We start from the raw sequence: 22,244 nt of genomic DNA, 5'->3' as shown, positions 1-22,244 counted from the left end.
GGTATCATTCCCAGAACCTCTACAGGTCAATGACTACTGGTCATCCCCTCATACCCCCCCTCATTCAGATACGTATCCACCTGCAGCATCCCCAGATCGAAATCACTCTGCGCCAGAAAGTCCTGCATCGTGGGTTCCATAAACGCCATCGCCGTCGTGAACCCCCCACTGCTGTCCCGGAGCTCCACGGGCAAGAACTCCTCGACCCCGGCCGCGGCGGCCGCCGGCCCACCATCCACCGTCGTCGACACCACCGCCGCAGTCGCCACCCCGGGCCCGATCGCCGCCGTCGCCGCCGCGGCCGCATTCTGGCTCCGCCGGCGGTCGCTCAGGTACCGCCCCAGACACTCGTGGACCACCTTGAGGTGCTGGTAGAACTCCGACGCCGCCAGGTTCCCGTTCTCGCTCATCGAGCGGAGCACCTCCAGCCCGGTCTCGAACGAGTTCATGTCGGCGGCGCTCCCCATCGGCGTGAAGCTGGACATGGCGAGGACCAGGGCGGACGAGAACAGGTAGTGCGCGTGGAAGTAGCCGAACGTGGGCATGGAGCCGTTGATCCACCGCGTCAGGATGATGGAGTGGGTGTGCCGGGCGGCGTGGACGCACGCCTCCCCCAGCGTAAGCACGGGCTGGGAGATCTCCTCCGACGCGGGCTCGCTGAGCTTGATGAGGATGTGGAGGAGGGTGGGGCGCGTGGTGATGATGACACACTGAGCTGCGAGTTAGGTAGATGCAACCCAAGACACCTCGGTGCACTGCGTACGTACCTGGTTGAAGGATAAATGCAACGATCCGACCGGTGTCCGACTCGTTTCCGGTTCCTCTTGGTTCAGACGTAGATGCTCCGGCAGCGTTTCCACCCAGTTCTTCAGCGCTTTCAACAACTTCTGCACGCGCTGCAGAAACGTTTCGCTGTACTTGCGTCGACTGTACAGTTTGGCGATCGTCTCGCCAACAATCCGCGCCAGACTGATGTTCGCCTTCAAGTATTCCGTGTCCGAGAACTGCTCCTCGTGCAAGGCGATCGGAGTGATCGTCGACGGCATGTCCAGATGGATATCATCGTCCAGGATCTGAGACGGCACTCCCATCTTCGAGCCCCACATGCGATCGAAGATGTAGATCGTCCACCAGATACGCACGCGGTGCTGGCGTTCCACCGGGTCGATCAGCTGCGATTCGGGAATGTTGTGGTTAAGACCAATGGTCAATCCCAGCCGCATCGCGCTGCCAATCAGCACGTAGGCTGAATGCCTCCGGTTCAGGTAGTAGGAGAACAAAGACTGGATCATTAGCAGAGTCCCCGCAGCCTGGATCGAATGCATACCAGCAACAAGAGCGTCTCCAAATGGGCGATGCTCGTCCGCTCCGGCAGCACCTGCACGAGGCTGAGCGCACGCGCGAAATACTTGGTCCCTGGCACCCGCGACCCCGAGGAGGATTCATTGCGCATGGAGTATGCCTCGCCAAAGGCGAAGAGCGCGAAGAACTTGCATTGGTGGACCTTGGCCTCGAAGTCGCCCGTCTGGTAGATCTCCTCGAGCTTCTCCGTCGTCGATTTGCGCAGGACCAGATGGTAAATGAACCCGATCTGCCGCAGGGCGATCTTCAGCAACAGCCGGGCCTGCTGCAGACTCGGCCAGCCAATCTCGCCCGCGGTGGCCGCACTGATGCTCTCGTCGTGGACGTACTGGGTGCGAGGGATGTGGGCGGTGGCGTTACTCCCCGTCAGGAAGCGCCGGAAGCGCGTCGCAAACGCGGTGCAGGCGGCCTCCCCAATGAAGATAGGCGGCGCGGAGGGATCGTAAGGATGGAACCAGGCGCGATCCCCGATTAAGGGATTGCGCACGTTGTTGGGATTCCCAGTTTCCAGGTCCGGGGCTTCTGCCGGCACTCGTGACGGCCCGCGCCCCGAGACGCCGCCCCCCTCTGGGTCCGCATCGGTCGGATGCTCCGGCGCTCGGGGCTGTTCGCGCAGACGCTGGTTCTCCGCTAGCAGGCGTTGCAAGAAGCTGCAATCATGCTGGCATTAGATCAAACCCTGTGTAAACTGGAAGCGTGAGATGTGATGTGATGGAGAGTCCTCCCTACCTTTCGCTTACTTTCACCTGCCGATCGCGAGGCGTGTACTCGCATTCATCGGCACAGCCAACCTGCCGGCATTTGAGACACGGCTGACCCCCTGAGCATTTAATCTTGTGCGAATGGCAGCGCTGGCATCTAGATTGGCTCATCAGCCGATTTGCTGGGATGCCATCTGCAAGGGGGGGGGAAGAGGAAGGGAAACATACGCGATGAATTTCGGCCGCTTGGAGATCTCGACCTCATCGGTCGTTCTGCTATGTTTTCTACGGTTCATCAGTCATGACGAGACAGAGGTAGTTGTCAAAAAAAGGAGTTAGAGGAATTTGAGATCGGTAGATGATCGTCATGTACGTGGTTGATAGTAGTTTTTTGAGTTCCAAGTTAGTACCGAGTAGTTCCTGCCAGTGTCCGGTTGGAAGGAGTTGAAGTTGAGTTCGGCCGGCAATCGGTGAATTCTGCCGACCTTCCGGCCGATCCCCGATTAGGCATGAAGGGCATTGGATGATGGATGGATGGATTTATGGATCGATGAATCAATGGAATGTTCGACTCCCGTCGGAAATGTACAATAGGTGAAGTTACTCGGCTTCCAACTTAGAATTAACTTTCAAGTATCCAGCTGCGCGTAGTACAGTCACCCCTTTGGGAATTCTGCAAGCTTTGTAACGGCCGTAAGTCGGGACTATTCGGTGATACTATTCAGTAAAACTGTGTGTGTATGTGTGTGTAAGTTATGTGATCTCCAGTCGCGTTGGCTGGCTGGCTGAACTTTTATCTTTTGTACTGTACCTGCTCTGTAGCAGCTCCAATATCTCGCCACCTTTGCAAGCACCCTCCCCCCCTCTACGATGGAGATGACTTGGTGGTGGTTGTGGTAATTGTTGATTGTGGTGGTTCCACCTGGCATTTCCCTCCCCCCCCCCCCCCGCAGTCCGTGTGATTGCCCAGTGCCTATCAAATGTGGTGTCCAGATGTTTGGCACTGCCCGTTCAGAGGCTCTCATCCCTGCACGGGAAACAACCCTTAACAACTTTGAAAAACCTAGTGAGTACTGACTCGCTCAAATTCTTGCTGCGCGACTCAAGGACGAATGACATGGGCTGCCTTGCTTATTTAACCAGTTAATCGGGTCGGTTATAACCCAATTGCGAGTCCAGCGGATCGTCCCAGCTGGAAACTTTCCATACCCACTCACAGCACGCTCGGGTTCTCAGCCCGCCCATCACAGTTGAAATCCCCATGTGGTCTGCTTGGGTGTTGTAGATCCGACCATCGGGTGAAGAGCTCCTTCTTCCGGCTTGAGTGGTGATCGTCTTCTTTCAAGTGTGCGGATTCCTCTTCCGCTACGCTAGTAGACGGGTTTGGAATTGACCTGGTAACTTACTGAATAGTACCGAGTAGCAGATTCGGCCGATTCTCCCATGTCAATCGCCGCGTTAATGAATGCTCGGCCAGCGGGAAAATCCCTGGTTCTATCGGCGGGGGTGCTGCAACAAAATCAAGGCAGTCGTCGCAGATGACAAGCAACAATGGAATTGGCTCAATAGGAGAGGGGAAGGGAAGAGCCGGGATTTCATCCTCTGGATTCTTTCCTGGTCGCAATGGGGGGGTCTCTTTTATTTCGATCCCGAGAAGCAAAACAGCAGAGAGGAAGAATGCCACAATCGCTTAAAATCAATTTTCCTAGGCACTGGAAAGGGTAACCAGCCTCTCCAGCTGAGCACTAGAGAGAATGAGCAAACGTCGAAGCTTCAAAGGCCCTGACAATCGTGGGTTCTGACCAATGGAGGAGGATCGGCGACGTGTTCGAGCTGGTGAGGATCAATTCAAGTTGAAAAATGCAGATTTGCAGGCCTCGCTTTCGACGAGGTTCGTATTTCTCGACCTCCAACCGGACGGCAAGAACTCTCTCTCTCTCTCCTGTCTTTCTCTCCGTCTCCCTCCCACCACTCACTCTCTCCTTCTTATCCTTCCTGTTCGGCCCGGCTTGGGTACCCCAATTCTCTCTCCAGTTCCCTCATCCCTCGATCCCCTCGCATCCACTTGTCTCCATTCAACTTTCAGTTCAGGCACTTTAATGGGGAACCACGAAACCACAATAGGGAAACTCCAGGAGACTCTATGAGAAAGGCCCCGCCCAGACGTGGGTGAGTGTGATTGATTAGTCCCATATGTGTGGGGGTACCGTGACAATCATGGATGGAGTCTCCGCGGAATTCTTTTCCACGCCAAGTCAATCTTCCGCCAACATCAATCCCATCCATCTATGGTCAAGCGCACACCTGCTGGAAAGTAGATGCAAGAACCCGTCCCCCCCAAACAAGAGAGGTCGAAGAAACCAATATCATGGCTAGCAATAGCTCGAAAGCCCACGCTAACTATCGCAGCATGAGAGGAGAACCAATGTGGCCCCCGCGCACAACGTGGCTGTCTGATGATGGCCGCGCAGGGCCCAGGCTTTTCTCACCTGTGTGAATTGGGCAGGACTGTCTCCCTCCCCTCCCGTTCGTCTTCTGCTTCCTCTCTCCCTTGTTCTCCTGTCACTCCTTGCCACTTCTTCTGTTAATCAATCCTGTCTCTGCTTGCCTGGCAACGCTGACAAGAATTCAATCATTCTCATCAACTTCAGTTTCGTCTAGGTGCGGATGCCCACCTACAGGAGATCAGGGGTGTGCGGGCTGGTTCCCGCGTCGCCATGAGACACTCGGGGGAGTGCGTTTCTTCTCCAGGCTAGCCGTTGGCACAAGGGGCATGTTCAGGTATGCACTTCAATTGTTATTCAGAGTCATCTCTCCTCTATGGTCCTGACCTCTGATTAACGTGCGTCAATCTGCAGTTTCCACCGGTCGGGCGGGGCAACTGGCTCACTATCGCCAGTCAGGCCATTTTCATCAACCAGGCCCGAGCCCGTATTCGAAACCTGAACACACGGGGTGACGGTCTGTTCGAAACGTCCTCAGTGGAAGGGTGTCAAAGTCACAAGATCACCGAGCTTTCCCGGGAGCCATGGTTGAAGGAGAGGAGGCGACGGCAACAAGCACGGTCAAAACTTAGTTCGCTACACCTCAGAGTGTCGACTCATCATCAGTTCTATTCAATTCTCCTGGTGTCCTGATCTCTCGCAAAATCGTCGTTAGGATCCTTTGCGCATCACAAAAAAGCCCCTGACTTACATGTTTCGTGACCCATGTGATCCCTTGGCTGGCCTTGCCCGTCATTTGTCACCCTCCGAAGTATGGTTAGTTATAGGGAATTGACACAATTAGATCGGATTCACTGGACTATGAGACCCTCCGGGTTGATAAGATCTGCTCCGCTAAGTCCTCTCATGATTGTTGACGATCGACTTTGCATTGACGGAAAGTGTTGGGGAGCCTCACGATAGCATCACACTTCAGAAAGCTAAAACGTCCTGTGACAGTTTGGGCTTTATGTTATATTCTTGATTTTCACAACACAAAAGTCGTGGGCTTCAAGCGAGCTCAACCACCTGCCATGGTCCCATTGACCATTGAGACGACGTAAGATATAACGAGCCCCGAGCAACGTGCCGCTGGCTCACGAGAAGACCAAGAAAAGTGCACATGCGTTATAAGTCGGTGTCCCCTCGAGAAAGCAGGCCTCCGCAGCACGTATATTCATATCACGACTTGTTCAGATGTTCGGATCATGCGTACGAGGTGATGATGTGTCTGGTCTGTCACAAAACGGTAGACGGGTCGGGTCAGTTGGGCTATCGGTGGCTCTCGGCTCGAAAGAAGCGACCATCAGCACACGGCTCTTCCGCTCTTTCAAATAACGACAGTCGCATATCTGGGGAAGTGGACAGGCTTGTTGTGGGAGCTGTGACGTGGCCGCACCGGCTCTTTTCTCTGCTCAGCGTGACTGATGAAAACAAATTAGTACCCGAGCATCGGTTTGCAACATAGGCAAGACTTTCTCAATAACAGAGGTGGAACATGGAAAATAAGGAGAGGTGTATACCAGCGAGCGAACGGAGGCTCTCATCCTGTTACCTGCTCACATGGGGCAGAATGACCGCGACAAAATGAGCGTTGCTGTCTCAAGGGTATCAACACACTGTCCCTTCAACGCTGCCAGCCTACGCCATCGATTTCATCATCTTCCGCAGTCTCAACGGTCTGCGTGAAGATTCTGCCCTCATAGCCACGCCGCTGGTTTGTTGGAATGATGGGTTATCTCCCTCTGGATGCCCCTTGTTGTCCTGTTCGCCACGAGACACTGATAGCCAACGGAATCTTTGCTGGATATTATCCCCGCCACCAATTCGAACACCAAAAACCTCGAGGGTATAGTGCCAGAAGCCGGTGGGTACAGGTGGCGTCGGGAAAAAAAACATTCATCGAATCTGATATCCGAGATGTTCAGCTGTATCTATTGAGTACTGGGACGGTTTTGCAATGCTGTCTGCGCGAGACAGCGGGTTGTCCTTTGATCTTGGCATAATTGGAGCGAGCCCCTCTGCAGGACTAAGAGACAATTCACATCCGACCAGGCTTCTGTTGTGCAAAGAAGGGCCTCGAATCCACAGGTCGCTGAAGGTCACAAAGAGATTAGGTGTCGGAATAAGGAGAGATCGACTTGCTTTCCAACAACCATCAGTCGTATATCTTGACTCCAAATCGGAGACGATCGAGATGGCGGCCTCTCTAATCTGTTTTCCCCTCTTCATTTCTCGCTTTCTTTTTTCTCTGGCTCTTGCAGCAATGTCGAATTGTCGACCCCGCTTGTTATATCAATGGGTTTTCTTTTCTTTCCTTTTTTTTTTCTTCAAATTTTTGTCATTCATTTCTGATGAATTTTGCCTCCTACGATTGCAGGGGGGAAATCGGGGGTTACCACGGTATACAACCCTTGGTTACGGTGCCAAACAATGGTGCTCGGGAGGCGCGAGCCGATTTCCGCCCAACTGTGGCAAGTACGCCCACCCGGCAGTCGTCTCCAGCCTACCACACTTCACCTTGGCTGGGTTCTGGGTCTCTTTCGACCAACAAGAGACCAGTGCTTTGTACCGGACGCTTTGTTACACCACCACCCCCAAAACAGCTTTGTTCCTATTGTTTGCCCCTGGCCTATAGTCCGTTTTTATACTTCAGTTTTGCCGGGTGTCATTCGCACTATCGTTACCGCCAGGTTGCTAGGTCGCTGGGTTCGTCGGACTGTGTGTTATTGAGGGCCGAGACGAAGGGGCCGTGGTGGGATTCCCGGCTCGTGCTTGACCATGAGTGACAACAGCCGTCCCCCTCATTTCCCTTTCCCTTCTCAGACTCCATCTTCGTCATCGGATTTGCTGGAAAGTGATTCCCAGTTTAGTCACCTGGGTACCTTGCTGAATCGCCAGCAACCTCATGGCCTTCCCGGCTCCTACGAAGTGGTGTATTCTGGCTTCTCTGAGAACCCATCGACTGGCTCGCAGCTCATCGAATGCGATCGCTTCGGAAGGGTGCGTATTCCTAGGTCGGCCACATCGACTGCCTGGACCAGTAGCGGACGTGTTAGTCGAGCCTGCGAGAACTGTCGCGATCAGAAGGCCAAATGTAGTGGTCACCGCCCGACGTGTCAACGGTGCCAGGAAGCGGGCATCCGCTGCTCCTACGGTGACCGGAAGCGAGAAAAGGTGGCCAAGTGAGCGTTCCCAAACCCTGATGCAAACATTTCTAGAGTGTCTCTAACTTCGTGTGCACTAGGCAGCTTAATGACCTGACAACCCAGGTTAAGGCATATGAGGATCTATTACGAGAGCTATCGCCCAGGCTGGACTCGGAAGCGGCGAGGCAAGTCGAGCAGATTTTAACTGAAGTAAGGCTCTTTCCATTACATTCAATGCATGGCTCCGTTTACCATCTTCATTGCCCACGTGGTCTTCTTCCCTGATCGGATATGGTTTTAGAGTTGTATTGACAGGATAAACACAGTCAAACATCGATGAGGACCTGCCTGCTGACCCTCAGGTAACAACGTCTGCATCAACAGCGCCAGTCACGAATGATGCGTCAGGGTCCAGTGTGACCCCGGCTCTCACGATAGGTGCCCTGGACTACATTAGTGAAGATTTCGACCGACAGGCCATGGGGTTCGTGGGTGAACACTCTGAAATCGCATGGCTGTACAGATTGAAGCGACTCATACGGCGATCGAGCCCTGCTACAGAGAACCATGGCGACTCTATTGCTTCCGCAAGCTTTTACTTGGACGATTCAGAGATCCCTGTCATGAAAGATGTGGACCCAATCAAACGGCCCCCTCTTGCAATTGCTAAGCAGCTCCTGGACACCTACTTCACAGTCGTGCATGCATCCTTCCCGATAGTTCGCAGATCGTTCATCATGAGACAAACTACACTCTACTACAATTCTCCTTCCGTTAGGCCTGGGGTTGGGCCTGGAAGGAAGTGGCTAGCCATGCTCAATCTGATCTTCGCGATTGCCGCCAAATACACCCACACTCAATCCAGTGACGCTGAAGAGTGGCCTGATGACAGTGCTGTTTACTTCGCACGAGCACAGAAACTAGGCGTGATGGGAACGGTCTTATTAGAACATCCTGATTCGCAGCAGGTGCAGGTGGAGGGATTAACATCCTTTTACCTTCTGTCCATTGGGCAAGTGAATCGGTATTAACCTCCCTTGGTTTCCCCTCTGGTGTCATTCATTTGTTTTCGATTGCTCGCTTTCTTGTTCATTCAACCCCTGCACATGATTGGCGTACAGTGGTAGTCTAATCGTGTGTGGCTCAGATCCTGGAAACTTTGTGGTTACGCCATCCGTTCGGCTTTAACCCTGGGATTCCACCTTCGAAACGAAAGCGACATCAGGAACGTCATGAAAGAAACGAAATACGCTGTCTGGTGGTCTCTTTATTTGCTCGATTGCTCGCTTTGTGTTATGACTGGTCGCCCGCCTAGTATCAACGACCGATTCTGCACAACACCACTGCCAGTGCCCTTCACAGAAGAAGAGTTCGACGATAAGGAACAGCTGATCCTCCTTCCCGAAGTTCGGAATGCTCTCGTGAAATCTCTATGCCCCGGAAACCCACAGATTGTCGATGATAAAGGCTCACCTGAAGCCTCCGGCGCCCAAGTGCCCGACCAGGGTAACAAGAGCGAACAGGATGTGGCTAATATCCTTGAGTCTCTAACCTCGATGCCCAATTCTGCCCTTTTCTTCCTCTATATCGTCGATTTAGCCGCCATTATGCATGAATCCGTTGAAGTTCTGTATGCTCCAGGGGCAGCTCGCAAGCCATTGCACGAGATCGAGGGAGCCATCTCTGCTTTGAACAGCAAGGTCGATGCTTGGCTTGCGAGACTCCCAGCGGCATTTCACTTGTCGCAGGGAACGAAGGCATTTCAGAGGGAGCGGACAAACTTGGCATTTCGCTTCTACAGTGCCAAGATTCTTATAACCCAGCCTTGCCTCAATCACCTTTCCCAAGCGACCGACGTCAATGAACAATCGGGAAGTTTCTGTGAGATGATGGCGATGATGTGTGTGGAGTCGGCAGACCAGATGCTCGATCTGTTGCCTGATGCACCCGATCTTGCTTGGGTCTACCGGGTCTCTCCTTGCTGGTATCTTTTGCATTACCTAATGCAGTCGACTACAATCCTGCTCTATGCGTTACTGCTTGTGGAGAAGCCAGGAAGCGTTGAATATCGGAAATTTCTTGAGCGATTAGAAAAGTCAGGCCGTTGGCTGACGGAGATGTCTCTGGAAGATCCGTCTGCTGAGCGGGCTTGGCTCGTGTGCGGAGAACTGATTTCCGAGAATGTCCCTGAACTCGAAACTGAGATTGGTGCTGATTCTAGATCGCAACTGACTGAGCGTCCTATGGTCGGCTTGCCTGCTGCAAAACTCCGTCCGTCTGACTGACTTTGCCGGTGGCCACTAGTGCTATCTTGGTTTCAGTGTGCCGAAAAGGACCAGAGAAAACCGATTGCTCCAAGGAGACTCTATTCCCCACATCCTCTATTGGTCCTGCGGCTTCGGCTCTGCAACGGGATCACTTTTCTTTTTCATAGTTGATTCAATTGCACCCTAACCCCTACATATACCCCCTCATAGAATTGGACAAGGTCTCATATGGTCAGTTGATCTGATTTTGAGCCTTTGAATGCGTGCCGGGAAGGAAATCGTGAGAGCAGATATACGATGCGCTTGCGGAGCCTACCGGTCTGTGCTTGTTGATGGTTCCTCTTTATCATCTGAGCAGAAAGCAAACACTCACTATAAAGCCCCTGACGTCTTATTCCAGAGTACAGTAATTAGACAGACATCAGATGATCAGTCACATCCAGATGCGGGAAGGTCCATCCCGGAATCCCTTTGACTAGATCCCAGCAGCGCGGATTGGGTTTCAGACGGTCCCAGCGATGTGGGTTGCTGGCCCATGCAAAGCAGAGTCTTGCTTCTTAGCTCTCATTCTTGGCCGACCATTGCCCCACGGTTCAATCACATCCCTTGGATTGAGTCCCGTCCTTGCTGGGTCATGTCTAACTAGCTCCATTCGGTAATGTGGCCCTTGAGTGGTGCTTGGTTGCTAATGAAATCAATCATTTAGCACCTTCATTGAGTCGTGCTCAATGTCGACCCCGTAAGTCTACGGATTTCTTTTCCCTTTGAGAGGCGGTAAGAAAAAAAGCGCAGTCACCAAGTTAAAACTCCGCGGAGATGTGCTGCCATGGCTTATGCACGGGGCCAGCGCCTGCATAGCTAATCCGATGCCTTATTGCTTGCCTTTCAGTCCAACGGTGGGCCCGATCTCACCCAGCTTGTACCATTTGATTTGCTGGCAGTCAAATCCGTGGCAGCGGAAAGCCCATTCTAGTGGAATAGTTAATTGAACACTAGATTGCTTTTGGGCTGATAGTCCGTCGCCATTGGGAGAACGCGCATCTTGCGCCGTGGCTGATCCACGGTTGTAGCCGACGTCGGCCCTGGACCGGAGCTCCTGTTTTGACGGATCCACGCTATCGAGTCGAGTCTGGTGCATAATAACTACGCATCGTCCCGCTTACCAAAATATTCAGTTGATCGGTACTTACGCGGAATTACTACGTATCAGGAATCCACGATCCTGAATGATGCGGGGCTCGAGGCACGGACTGATGAGTGAAGCTGGAGTCTCAAGAGGAATGCAGGGAGGGAAGCCTACAGAGGCATAACTTATCTGCCTTTCAGCAAGATACCCAACAAAAACCAATCAGAATCTTAGAGTCGTTGCCTTCGTCCCAGGCTCCCTGGTATGCCTTCATAGCAGATTGCACTGATGGGCAGATCAAGATGACACCGCACCTTGACGGCGAGCGCTACGCATGAGTAATGTACGTATCTGATTTGGTCTACGGAAAATTCCATTGTCGGCATTCTTCGAGCTGGGCCCAGGATTGTGTTTCCGGTAGCCCGATGATCCTCTTCTCTCAGGCTTCAGCCCTTGAGCGACAGATCTGGCTTTGACCCACACATGGCACTGTTAAACTACTGCCTCTGACTTTGCTAACTACAGAGGATCGTGGCAGAACAGCCAAATCAGTTCGATCGACTGGTATGTTTTCACAGTAGCTGTATCCCACTACTATAGGCATGCTTGCATCTGTTTCATGATGGAGGAAAGTCATCTCGTTCATTTACTGCAGATTCCCGCCTTGGGCCTTTCTTCATTTTGCCAGCAACCTAGTCTGAGACTTTCCCACTTAAAGACATCGAACCTTCGAATCTGAATCCGCTTTGGACGGACGAAACCCATCACCCCAATCGACTAAAACGGAAGGAGTCTATTTTATTGAAATGTGGAGGAGCGCGAAAAATTTGCAGATCGTCTAACCACCCCTCCCCTCCCCCTTTCGATCCTCCCCAGAATTGTCGCATTGGAGCAGCCATCTATTGGCGGTTGAGGGACTTAAGGCCATTCTGGCGAAAATCTTCAATCGGGCTGTAAGCGAGATCCTGGAGTGTGTAGATGCAAATTGTGATTTGCCACACTGGGTATGATCCCGGCTCCTGCCGCAATGGCGACCTTCCATCCAGAGTCCAGATCTCAGCCTCGCTCCCAGTCGGAGGTCTTGATTCCTCCGGAGAGATATTCCGGATCTGAAGGTTCACACTGTGTGGTTTGACAATGTGAGTTGGAAAATATTGGTGCTGCTTGATGGCCCACCCTTCCTCTCGGTAGCTTACCTGCATTGGGCAGGACTTGCGGTCCTGGACTGCATCATTCATTCTATCGTGCCATATTCTGATAAGCTGTGATGGGGCCCAACAGTCCAATCAGTGGCTTTCATCAGAAATAGGCGATCGCATCATCGCCGGTCTGTTCTGTTCAGCACATTGACTGAGCACCTGATGGAGATTTTGTCGAGTCGAACGAATAGCTGGAGTGTTGGGATAGCCAGTCTGGTGGCAATTTTAAAAAAAAAAAAAGAAAAGAAAAGAAAGAGAAAAGACCATCGACAAGTCAACGTACAGTACGGAGTAGCCTCTCACTTATCACATCATGATGAATCATAGTCTCCATAATCCCAGCGATCGACACTGGGCCGATGGCTATAGTTATTTCTGCCTGGGGCACCGGGGCAACAATCATGATTATGTAAAAGCTGATGTACTCATGAAATGGTCAGCCACCCCCCGGCCACATTGACCGCCTGCCGAAAGTGGCTGGACGGAGATGATAACTGCACTCACCACCTGCTCGGTCCCATCGAGTCCACTGAATTCGGTAACGTACTTCCATTGCAGTGACAGAATCCATCCAGCCCACCTGGACCCTGGGGCACCCAGTAAGGCTCATTGCCTCTACGCCTCATCGTTTCTGAATTTATCGATCTAAGATGATGCGATAATAACCGCCCAGATCATGTCTATACGAGGGCCCATGAAGCGCTCACATCTGAGACAAGTGAGCGCCGCCAGTATAGAGACCCTTTCTACTGCCCGGTCGTTGGAGGCCCCCCATGCTGTTCCCCCAGAGCAGCAGTCATCAATCCTAGATGAAAGGACGATCCGCTTAGTCTCTGCCAGTCTAGATCGTCGACAATGCTCTCTCTGGGTTCATGATGAGACCTTCTCCAAGGAAGAGATCCTGTTCAACCAGGCCGCCTTCAGCGACACCGGGGCGCAGATCGGCGATGTGATCGAGATCCTGCCCGTTCGGTTCAACGGCGATGCTACGCATACCTTCAAGGCGGATCTCGGGGCCAGGTCGTCACGGGACGTTCACGTTGAGCCCAACCCGACACTCCACCCGGACCCCATGTCCAAATTCAAGACCCCGTTACAGGGTCGATGTCTCTTCGTCGTCAGGCCCCTGCCGCAGGAAATCAAAGCACGGCATCCCAAGCTTGAACTCTCTGTAACTAGTGCCGTTGCCAACATCTTCGGCTTTAAGAACCGGACCACTGTTCATATCTCGATCGTGGAGCGCGCGCACTGTTCCGCCTCTCATGTAGACATCTCCTTCCGCGATCAGTACCTGGTCCGCTCGGACATGTGGCGGCTGGTCATGTCCGAGCTGGCGGATAAGATCGTCTACAAGGGCCAGAAGATCGTCTTCATGGGTAGCATCAAGGCGACCGTAAAGAATATCTTCATCCGCGGCAAGAAGGTCCTCTCGGGCTTCTTCTCCCCCCAGACCATCCCCGTCTTCCGCAGCGAGTCGGCCAAGTATGTCCTGTTCATCCAGATGTCGCGGGAGATGTGGGACTTTGATTCCGAGGGCACGGGCGATATTTTGTTCAGCAGGGTCATCAACGGCTTCCTTCCGGAGCTCTTCAAGCGTTGGGCCAATTCCGACGCAAGGCATCTGGTTACCATTGTGCTGTTCACCCGCGTGGAGTACGATGCGACGGCGATAGGCCCTGCGTCTAATCTCAACCTGGACAGCTGGAAGAGTGACTTCACGACCAATGCAGCTCCGACCCGAGATTTTTACCGCGTGGTCGTCAACGATATGGCTAGTGGTCATTGGACGGCGATCTTAGATGAGCTGAAGAAGGATTTTAGAACTTTCTTGAGGGATGTCTCTATCCTCAAGCCACCGGAAGAGATGCAGACGCCCACGGTTGATGGCATCAGGGTCGCCCCCAAAGCTCAGTCTGCAACCATCGCAGGACGGCCCAGCACTGCTCTGCGCGGCAATATCTTGGAAGCGATTCACCTTGCGTCCTCTCACCTGGCTTATGATCACATCGATCGTGACATGCTTCACACGGGAACGTCGATCATCGTGATCACCCCTGGAAGCGGTGTTTTTGAGGTCTCCTACGAGTCGCTGGCTTCGACGACGGAGGCTCTCACCAACCGCGGTATCGCCATTGACTTGGTCTGTCTGAGCCCCATGCCTCTTCACTCAGTGCCTTTGTTCAAATACCGCGAGCCGGTGAAGCGACCCCAGACGGCCACGTACGGAGGAGACATTCGGAATGGAGGCTATTCTCCAGAGGCTCGTCCATCCTTCGCAAGCTTCGCTAGTCGCACGTCACATCTCTCGCCCAAGTCGGTCATGCATGGCTCGTATCCTGGGATGAGTAGCCGGCAGCCATGGTCTTCCCATGCGAACAATTGGAACTACGGAATCCCTCACTGGCTCGATATCTCATACTGGAATCCTGACACTTACCGAGAGGCTCGACGGATTCTAAAGAAAGATCCGAATGCGCCAATCCCTTTCACTGTCACCAAACAATCGAAATTGTTCGTGCCCCGTGTGCGGATGTACGAGATTCAGATGATGGGTGTTATGGAGAGCGAGCAGTCAAACATTTCCATCCCTTACCTGCTCGAAGGACAGGGAGTCACCAGAGGAGCTAGTCCCGCGACCGGCCTGAGCCCTTCAAGCATAAGTCCATCGAAGACACCCTTGAAGCGTAACTCCCCATTCAGATACCAGCTTAGTGACAGTCTGCGGCCGGAGCCTTTTCTCCAGAACATGTCTCATTCCAAGGATGCCATTCTTGCAAAGACGAAGAAGTCTTCGAACTCGGTCATTGCTTGGATGGACAATTATGACGACGGTGTGTTCCATGCTTTGCCAAAGCGTTCTCAGCCTCGCAGGTCTGCGAAGAAAAAGCGAACCAGTGAACCCGAAGTGCAAGTCTCCAATGCTCACGAACGGCTTTCCGCTCGATCCGTGACTCGATTGCGCGAGAACGAGAGCAATGCCAACGAACGCCCACATTCCGTCAGTTCGGCTCCTCGGAAAATTGAGCCGTCACGCACCGTGCAGAAGAGTCTGGTTTCGACCAAGGCTGCTTCGCCCAACAAGCCGGCTCTCAAGCCAACTTCTGCTACGAGAGTGCCCCGGATATCGCGGACGATCAGTTTCGCCTTGCGGGGGCTCACGTCCATCGCACCGAGGGCCCAGGCAAGTACGGAAATCCATGTGGAACATGCCAGAGGTCAGCCGACGCAGAATGCAAAAAAGGTCTCCGGAATGCTTGCAGATTCGAGGAGCGTTGAATCCTTGAGCACGTCCGATTCAGCGTCCACGAGAACCGTGATCGATTTGTCCACAACGTCTAGCACACCGAACACACCTCAAAAGTCCTCGCAAGGCTCCACAGCTACACCAACGAAGCCAATCTCGATCAAGGTTCCGCAGAAGCAGCCCTCTGAAGATGCCGAGCAACCGGATCGCTCCGTGGTTCCCGAGTCTTACTCGACCACGACCACAGAGATTCCGATGATCGATGACTCGCGCCACGAGAGTCGGGTTCGGAGATCCAATCCTCGGGTCACGGTGACTGGGAATGGAGGCTTGCGCGATATTTCTTCGAAAAGCCCTCACAACACGGCATTGGCCCCTTGGGTCCGTTCTATCAATCCGTGCAACACCTCGAAGGAGGTTATGCGGGAGACCAGCTGGTTTGGGCGCTGGCAGCATGCCTACCCCAGACCTCCCCATGTGGCCGTCGTCAAATGGAAAAGTTTGAAGTCCCCTGCCATTCTACCTCTAACTACGGAAGAATTCCCCACCGCGAAGGAGCTGGCCTCGGACTACTTCCAGACCCCGTATCGTGTCTTCCCGAATGAAGATGCGGAAGGTATCGAGCCTCCCAAAACACGAGGTGTGCTCCTTCGCGAGATGATCTCCTTGCGTCTCTCTCATGGCTTTCAGATCGTGGTTGGCAAAGCTGTTGTAGAAGCCTCTGGGCAGTATGCTCTGGAATCACCCAATGTATTTGACACGCGTGGGCTGGAAAGAGATGGTGCTACTGTGTTTCTATCTAAGGGCAACACCATTCATCGATTGATCTGTGTGGAAGGCGCGGAAATTGAAGTGACGCGCTATACCCATCGCAACTCCTCCATTCTTGCCTCGGAACAGTTTGATGACTTCAGCATGTACTCGCCGGCGATGCGGACGATCTTGAGCCCGCAGTACGAGGTGAAGAACATCCGACTCGATTCGAAGCTCGAGGAATACAACTGGAACTACGCCGACAACTACGTGGCTGGGCATCGAGACTATCTCTTTAACCCATCCCAGCAGCTCCACTTCTGGCGCGTGCGCTATGTCTTGATTCCAATGCATTTGCACGTGAATTCCCGCCGTCACATTCAGACTTTCAACGAAGACAACGAAGAGGAGATTCACCTTCTTGGTATCAACCAATTGACACGGATCTGGCAGCGCCACAAGTACATCCCACCGGAGGAGAAGCTTTTCAATGCTTCGAATGGCAAAAAGGCCGAGAATCCGCTCAACATTATCTACAACACGCAGAATTCGTCGGAGGTTGTCGCCGCGGAGTTGGACCGGATGCAACTGACCGACCCCAGCTTGGACAGTGCGCCTGCCCAGCTGTTGCCTGAGTCTGAGCAGTTTGAGCGCTCCAGCATCACCTTGTCCACGTTGGCACAGGCCATTCAGGGCGAGAAAGGTATACGGATGGAGGATCGACGGTGGCATTGGCGCCTGCACTACAGCTGCTTTATCGGATTCGAACTCACCACCTGGCTGATTCAGACTTTCCGCGATATCGACACCCGAGAGGAAGCGGTGGACTTCGGCAACGAACTGCTGAAGCACGGACTCTTCCATCACGTCGAACGGAGACACAATTTCCGCGACGGGAACTATTTCTATCAGCTCTCGAGCGAATATCGGCCGCATCGTCCGGAGTCGCGAGGCGGCTGGTTCCCTCAGATGCGGCCGGATAAGGCGACCCCCTCGACTCCTGCGGCCGATCACTCGAGCAATCATTCCCGCGCGGAGTCGCGATCCGAGTCTCGATCCGAGTCCCGGTCCGAGAGTGTGGATGACTCCATGCCTCAGGTGCCCAACACGCCGTCCAGAGCCAAGAATAAAGCTACGATCATGCTATCGAAGAAGATGCAGTACGACGTGGACCCGCGTCGACGATCGAACCGCCCTGAGGTCATCGATCTTCACTACGACCGTCTGCATAACCCGGACAACTGCTTCCACATCGAACTCAGCTGGATGGGCACGACGGCCAAACTGATCGAGGACACGGTGCTGTCGTGGGCGGCGACCGCGGAGAAGTTCGGCCTGAAGCTCGTGCAGGTGCCCATTGCTGAGGCGTCTGCGATCGACCAGACGCAGCCCTTCCGCAAGCCCTTCCGCGTGCAACTCAAGGTGCCGCCCCCGCGCGGGCCGGTCCCCGTGCCCTACAACCCCAACCCCTCGGCGCCCGTCTCGGCTCAGAACCTCAATCCGGATCCCCTCTACTTCCAGAAGGCCCTGCTGCGCAAGTTCGACTTTGTCCTCGACTTCGAGGCCCGGTCGGCGTTCCCCGCCGACGTCGAGGTCTCCTACTCCTGGGGCATCCCGGACTACCGCTACCCGCAGTTCATTCACCGCTCGGGCAGTTTGCTGGCCCAGATCACCGACGAGGGCGAATTCTTGTTCCTGGCCAACCGGCTGGTGAGCACGCGCAGCACCGCGAGCCGCGACATGCCGCGCCTGGAGCGCATGGAGCGCGCGGAGCAGTACCGGGCACGCGCCGGCACGTACGACCCGGTTGCTGCGGACCGCGTCTCCTCGACCTCCTCCCCGCGTCTCTCGCCGATGGTCCGCCCAATTTATGATCTCACCGGTGGTAGTGGCAGCATCAATACCGCCGGCGGCAGCAGCAACACCACCAGTAATTCCAGCGCTGTGAATAATCCCAAAGACAGTGCCAACCTCCCCCTCGTCGCTCCGCCCGGCCAACACCCCAGCATCGACTCCTCGAACCTCTACCGCGCGCCCGAGCACATCCTGAACGGAATCGTGGACTTCTGCAATGATCCCATCCGTCTGCAGCAGTTCTATAAGGAGTCGCACGCGCGCCCGGTCTCGACGCGCGTCACGCCCTCGAACCCGCCGACCAAGATGACGGATATCCCTTCGCTGGAGCTGCCGGATAGTGTCGTGGGCCATCCGCAGCATACGCTGCTGCCGGCGTTGCCGCAGCGGATCCATTCCAGTGCGGTGCTGATGAATCCGTCGACGGAGGCGCGGGCGCGCTCGCGGGACGAGGGGAGTAATCTTGTGCGGGGGAGTCCGCGGAGTGGGAGTTTGAGGCCGTTGATGTGATCCGATTCGAGGAAGAAGTCAAGAGGTTTGAGGCAGGGTTGCTTATGAAGACCGCGGGGTGATTGTCGATGAGTCAGTTGTGTATGTGTATGTGTAGTGGTCGTGGACGGATACCCCTTTAGCCATGTAATAAATCCTAATGAACAATCGTATGAGTATCTATCTATCTTACTTCGCCTCTCAGGGCCTCGCAACACCCACTCGCAGTTGTGTATAGCGGTCTCAAACTGCTGCATCCCTTGTCCACCACTGCACCATGAAACAGCCGGACAACCACAATCCAAACACAAACAATCTACCACAACCTACTTGAGTCAAACCCACACACATAGCGCCCCTCACTGAATAACCGTAACCTTGACCCCCTCGACATCAGCCTTCACCACACCACCCTCCTCCTTCCTCACCCTCACAACCTTCCGCACCTCATGCGCCCTCACCGGATCAACAACCTCCACCTCGACCACCCCTTGAAGATCGCCATTAACCAACACCTCCAACCCACTCAACGGGTCATCCTCCGGCTTCGTCAGCTGGAAGTTCACCGGCACGACCGCCCCGGGCCTAATCAACAACGGCAGGGTCTCGAACCCATGGGTCTCGGTATACCACCTGCCGCCGAGATACTTTCTGCCGTGATCAAACCAACTCACCCACTCCCCTTGACCCTCTGGAACATAAAACTCCACGACCCCATCCTTACTAAACACCGGCGCGACCAGCAGATCCCCGCCAAGCATATACACCGTATCCACGGTCCAGGCGTTCCGATCGTGCGGGAACTCCAGCAGGAGGGGCCGCATGACGGGGGTGCCGCGGCGCGCGCCCTCCAGCGCACTCCGCAGCAGATACGGGGTGAGGGCGATCTTCCGCTTGACGCAGTCGCGCAGCACGACGGAGCAATCCTCGCCGTAGATCCACGGCACGCGGAACGAGTGGCTCCCGTGCAGCCGGGAGTGCGTGGACAGCAGGCCGAACTGCACCCAGCGCTTGTACACGTCCGGCGGCGGGGTGCCCTCGAAGCCGCCGATGTCGGAGGCCCAGAAGATGAAGCCACTGAGACTCAAGGAGAGGCAGCCGCGCAGCGACTCGGCCATCGCTTCGTAGGTGCTTTCGCAGTCGCCGCCCCAGTGGATCGGGAACTTCTGGCCGCCCGCCGCGGTGGAGCGGGCGAAGAGGACGGCGCCGGACTTGTTGGGGCTGTGGGCGTTGTCCGGGTGGTGGTGGAGGAGGGTCGTGTAGCAGAGCTCGTTGAAGGCCAGGGTGTAGTAGTTGTGCATGCGGGTGGGGTCGACGCTGCCGTCGAAGTAGGTCACGTTGCGGTAGGGGATGCGTTCGCCGAAGTCCGTCTTGAAGCTGTCCACCCCCAGCTCGAGGAGGCGGCGGAGGTGCGTCTGGAACCAGGTCCGCGCGGAAGGGTTCGTGAAGTCCACGATCGCCATGCCCGCTTGCCAGTAGTCCCATTGCCAGACTGTGCCGTCGGTTCGCTGGGGGGTGTTTTAGTGAGGGGGTAAACGGGGGGGGAGGTAGCCAGCGGGCGGCTTACCTTGATGAAGTATCCTTTCTCTTTACCCTCCTTGAACAGTGGCGACGCCTGTCCCACGTACGGGTTGAGCCAGACACTAATCCGCAGTCCGCGCTCCTTCAGCCGCTTGATATACCCCGCGGCGTCCGGGAACATGGCCGAGTCGAACTCGAAGTCGCACCACTGGTAGGACTTCATCCAGAAGCAGTCGAAGTGGAAGACACCCAGCGGGATCTCGCGGTCCCGGAACCCATCCAGGAAGCCGGTGACGGTCTGTTCGTCGTAGTTGGTCGTGAAGCCTGCACATGGGGCACACGGCACACAGTAACATCAGCATTGGCATCTCACAAAGCCAGTCACCAACAAAACTACACCAGGGCGGGGATCAAGAGGGGAACATACTCGTCGTCAACCAAAGATTATAACTCCAAGCGGGCACCAAGCTCGGCCTCCCCGTCAAGGCCGTATACCTCTCCAAGATCGCCTTGGGCGAGTCCCCATAGATCACAAAGTACTCCAACTCTTCGCCGGGCACCGAGATGTTCACGCGGGTGGTGCGCTCCGACTGCAGCTCCAAACTCACCTTCCCCGGATGATTGACGAACACCCCGTACCCGGCACTGCTGAGGTAGAACGGGATGTTCTTGTACGCCAGCTCGGAGGAGGTGCCGCCGTCCTCGTTCCAGATGTCGACCGTCTGCCCGTTCTTCACGAACGGGCCGAACCGCTCGCCCAGCCCGTACAGCTTCTCGCCCACGCCCAGGTCCAGCGCCGCCAGCATGTACCCCTGGCGCTCGAAGAAGATGCCGTCGTCCCACCGGGACTTCTCGGTGGTCTGGTCGCCGATGTACCCGATGGAGCGCCAGGAGTGGCCCGTCAGCTTTTTGTTGCTGTTGTTGCTGCAGGCCGAAAAGACGAAGTCGAGTTCGTTGGGCGCCGTCGTCACGGCCAGGTCGAGCCCGCCGCTGCGGTAGTGGAGCGCTTGGTGCTCCTCGTGCGAGATCTGGGCGTGGCCGGTGGATGTGGTGAGCTCGTAGTGCGGGCCTTTGCCGATGCCGCCGGCCCTGTGCATCGTTCAGTATGAATTCGGAACGAAAACACTTGCTGCACGGTCGCCCAGTGCTTTGGGACGGAGATTTGAAGAGAGGGAGGAACAGGGTAACCGACCAATGGACAAGCTTCACGCCGATAATCCCTTCCAATGGCGACGTGACCTGCGCTGAGACCGTAGCTAGACGTATCACGTCAGTCCAAGCTCTCTTCCACTTTGCAGCTGGATACAGACGACATGGAGCTCACCGGAGTTTAAAGTGTCACCACGGTGCCGCTGGAACTTGTTCAGGAGCAGATCCACCGTCTCGTTCTCGATGCTCAGTCGCTCGACGTTGTTCATCCAGTCGATCCGGATCCCCTCCTGTCATTCCCAGCAAAACCCCGCGGATTAGTTCCTGATCGGCTCGGTCTTGGACAGAGAACACTCACCCGGATGCGCCACATTCCCTCGGTGAACTTCATGGTGATAGATGCGGTGTGTCAATTGATAACGTCTCGAGGGTTTGAAGTTGGGGAGAGCAATGCTAGACCCTGAGGAGAGACCTCGGTCCCTGGGTGGTGCAGTGCGTCTTAAGTATGAACTGGATGGAGCATTGCCAACATCCCACCCCACCCCCGCAGTACGAGCACTGACAGACAGACAGACAGACAGACAGACCGACCAGGATTGCGCCGGATGAATCGATGCCATTGCATCTCACGGGCCGGAAGACCGAGAGAACCGAGAGAGGGGGTGATTGGAAGAGGGGTAAAACCCGCGCAGTCAAATTGGCTAAATGCTAACCAGACCCTGGATTTATCCTTAGTATTGGATTTGTCCACCAATCGCTTAGCCCGCCAGAAGGAAAAGGTCGCCGATGGGCTGATCCATTTTAATCAATTTCTAAATTACAGGCGCACAACACTTCACGAGCATCTTTCATTCACGGCCGTCATATCATGTAAGTATGTATGTATGATGTTGTACTGTATGTATGTATGTATGTATGCTCAACGCTGGGTCGAGTGCAGAAAATAC

The 22,244-nt window shown here is 54.7% G+C and overlaps 5 protein-coding genes across 5 annotated transcripts; 3 read left to right on the top strand and 2 right to left on the bottom strand.

The window, feature by feature from the left end:
- Window positions 1-26: 26 nt before the first annotated feature.
- BO72DRAFT_386829 (transcription factor domain-containing protein) lies at window positions 27-2,359 on the bottom strand (the record flags this gene model as incomplete). Its single annotated transcript, XM_040941651.1, has 5 exons — window positions 27-710; window positions 768-1,283; window positions 1,328-2,012; window positions 2,092-2,220; window positions 2,292-2,359. The coding sequence occupies 5 exons, from the start codon at window positions 2,357-2,359 to the stop codon at window positions 27-29; spliced, it is 2,082 nt and encodes a 693-aa protein (XP_040797616.1).
- Window positions 2,360-5,045: 2,686 nt separating this feature from the next.
- On the top strand, window positions 5,046-6,260 carry BO72DRAFT_232973 (uncharacterized protein). Its single transcript, XM_040939866.1, has 4 exons — window positions 5,046-5,450; window positions 5,507-5,606; window positions 5,660-5,680; window positions 5,744-6,260. Exons 1-4 carry the CDS (start codon window positions 5,321-5,323, stop codon window positions 6,012-6,014), a joined length of 522 nt encoding a protein of 173 aa, XP_040797615.1. The 5' UTR covers window positions 5,046-5,320; the 3' UTR covers window positions 6,015-6,260.
- A 793-nt stretch (window positions 6,261-7,053) lies between these two features.
- On the top strand, window positions 7,054-10,101 carry BO72DRAFT_233006 (putative C6 transcription factor). The gene is made up of 4 exons (XM_040939867.1): window positions 7,054-7,731; window positions 7,794-7,905; window positions 8,022-8,719; window positions 8,843-10,101. Exons 1-4 carry the CDS (start codon window positions 7,328-7,330, stop codon window positions 9,978-9,980), a joined length of 2,352 nt encoding a protein of 783 aa, XP_040797614.1. The 5' UTR covers window positions 7,054-7,327; the 3' UTR covers window positions 9,981-10,101.
- A 2,862-nt stretch (window positions 10,102-12,963) lies between these two features.
- Window positions 12,964-18,648, top strand: iml1 (GTPase-activating protein IML1; the record flags this gene model as incomplete). The annotated part of the gene is made up of 2 exons (XM_040943345.1): window positions 12,964-18,169; window positions 18,245-18,648. 2 exons carry the CDS (start codon window positions 12,964-12,966, stop codon window positions 18,646-18,648), a joined length of 5,610 nt encoding a protein of 1,869 aa, XP_040797613.1.
- A 116-nt stretch (window positions 18,649-18,764) lies between these two features.
- BO72DRAFT_451604 (putative sugar hydrolase) lies at window positions 18,765-21,973 on the bottom strand. Its single transcript, XM_040945529.1, has 6 exons — window positions 21,656-21,973; window positions 21,473-21,587; window positions 21,341-21,404; window positions 20,576-21,237; window positions 20,195-20,472; window positions 18,765-20,135 (listed from the first exon to the last, which is right to left on the bottom strand). The coding sequence occupies exons 1-6, from the start codon at window positions 21,686-21,688 to the stop codon at window positions 18,987-18,989; spliced, it is 2,301 nt and encodes a 766-aa protein (XP_040797612.1). The 5' UTR covers window positions 21,689-21,973; the 3' UTR covers window positions 18,765-18,986.
- Between the last annotated feature and the right edge of the window lie 271 nt (window positions 21,974-22,244).

The sequence above is a fragment of the Aspergillus fijiensis genome, assembly GCF_003184825.1.
Source record: "Aspergillus fijiensis CBS 313.89 unplaced genomic scaffold BO72scaffold_58, whole genome shotgun sequence".
NCBI classification, from domain to species: domain Eukaryota; kingdom Fungi; phylum Ascomycota; class Eurotiomycetes; order Eurotiales; family Aspergillaceae; genus Aspergillus; species Aspergillus fijiensis.
The sequence above is the reverse complement of the archived record's forward strand: the minus strand, read 5'-3'. Positions and strand labels throughout refer to the sequence as shown.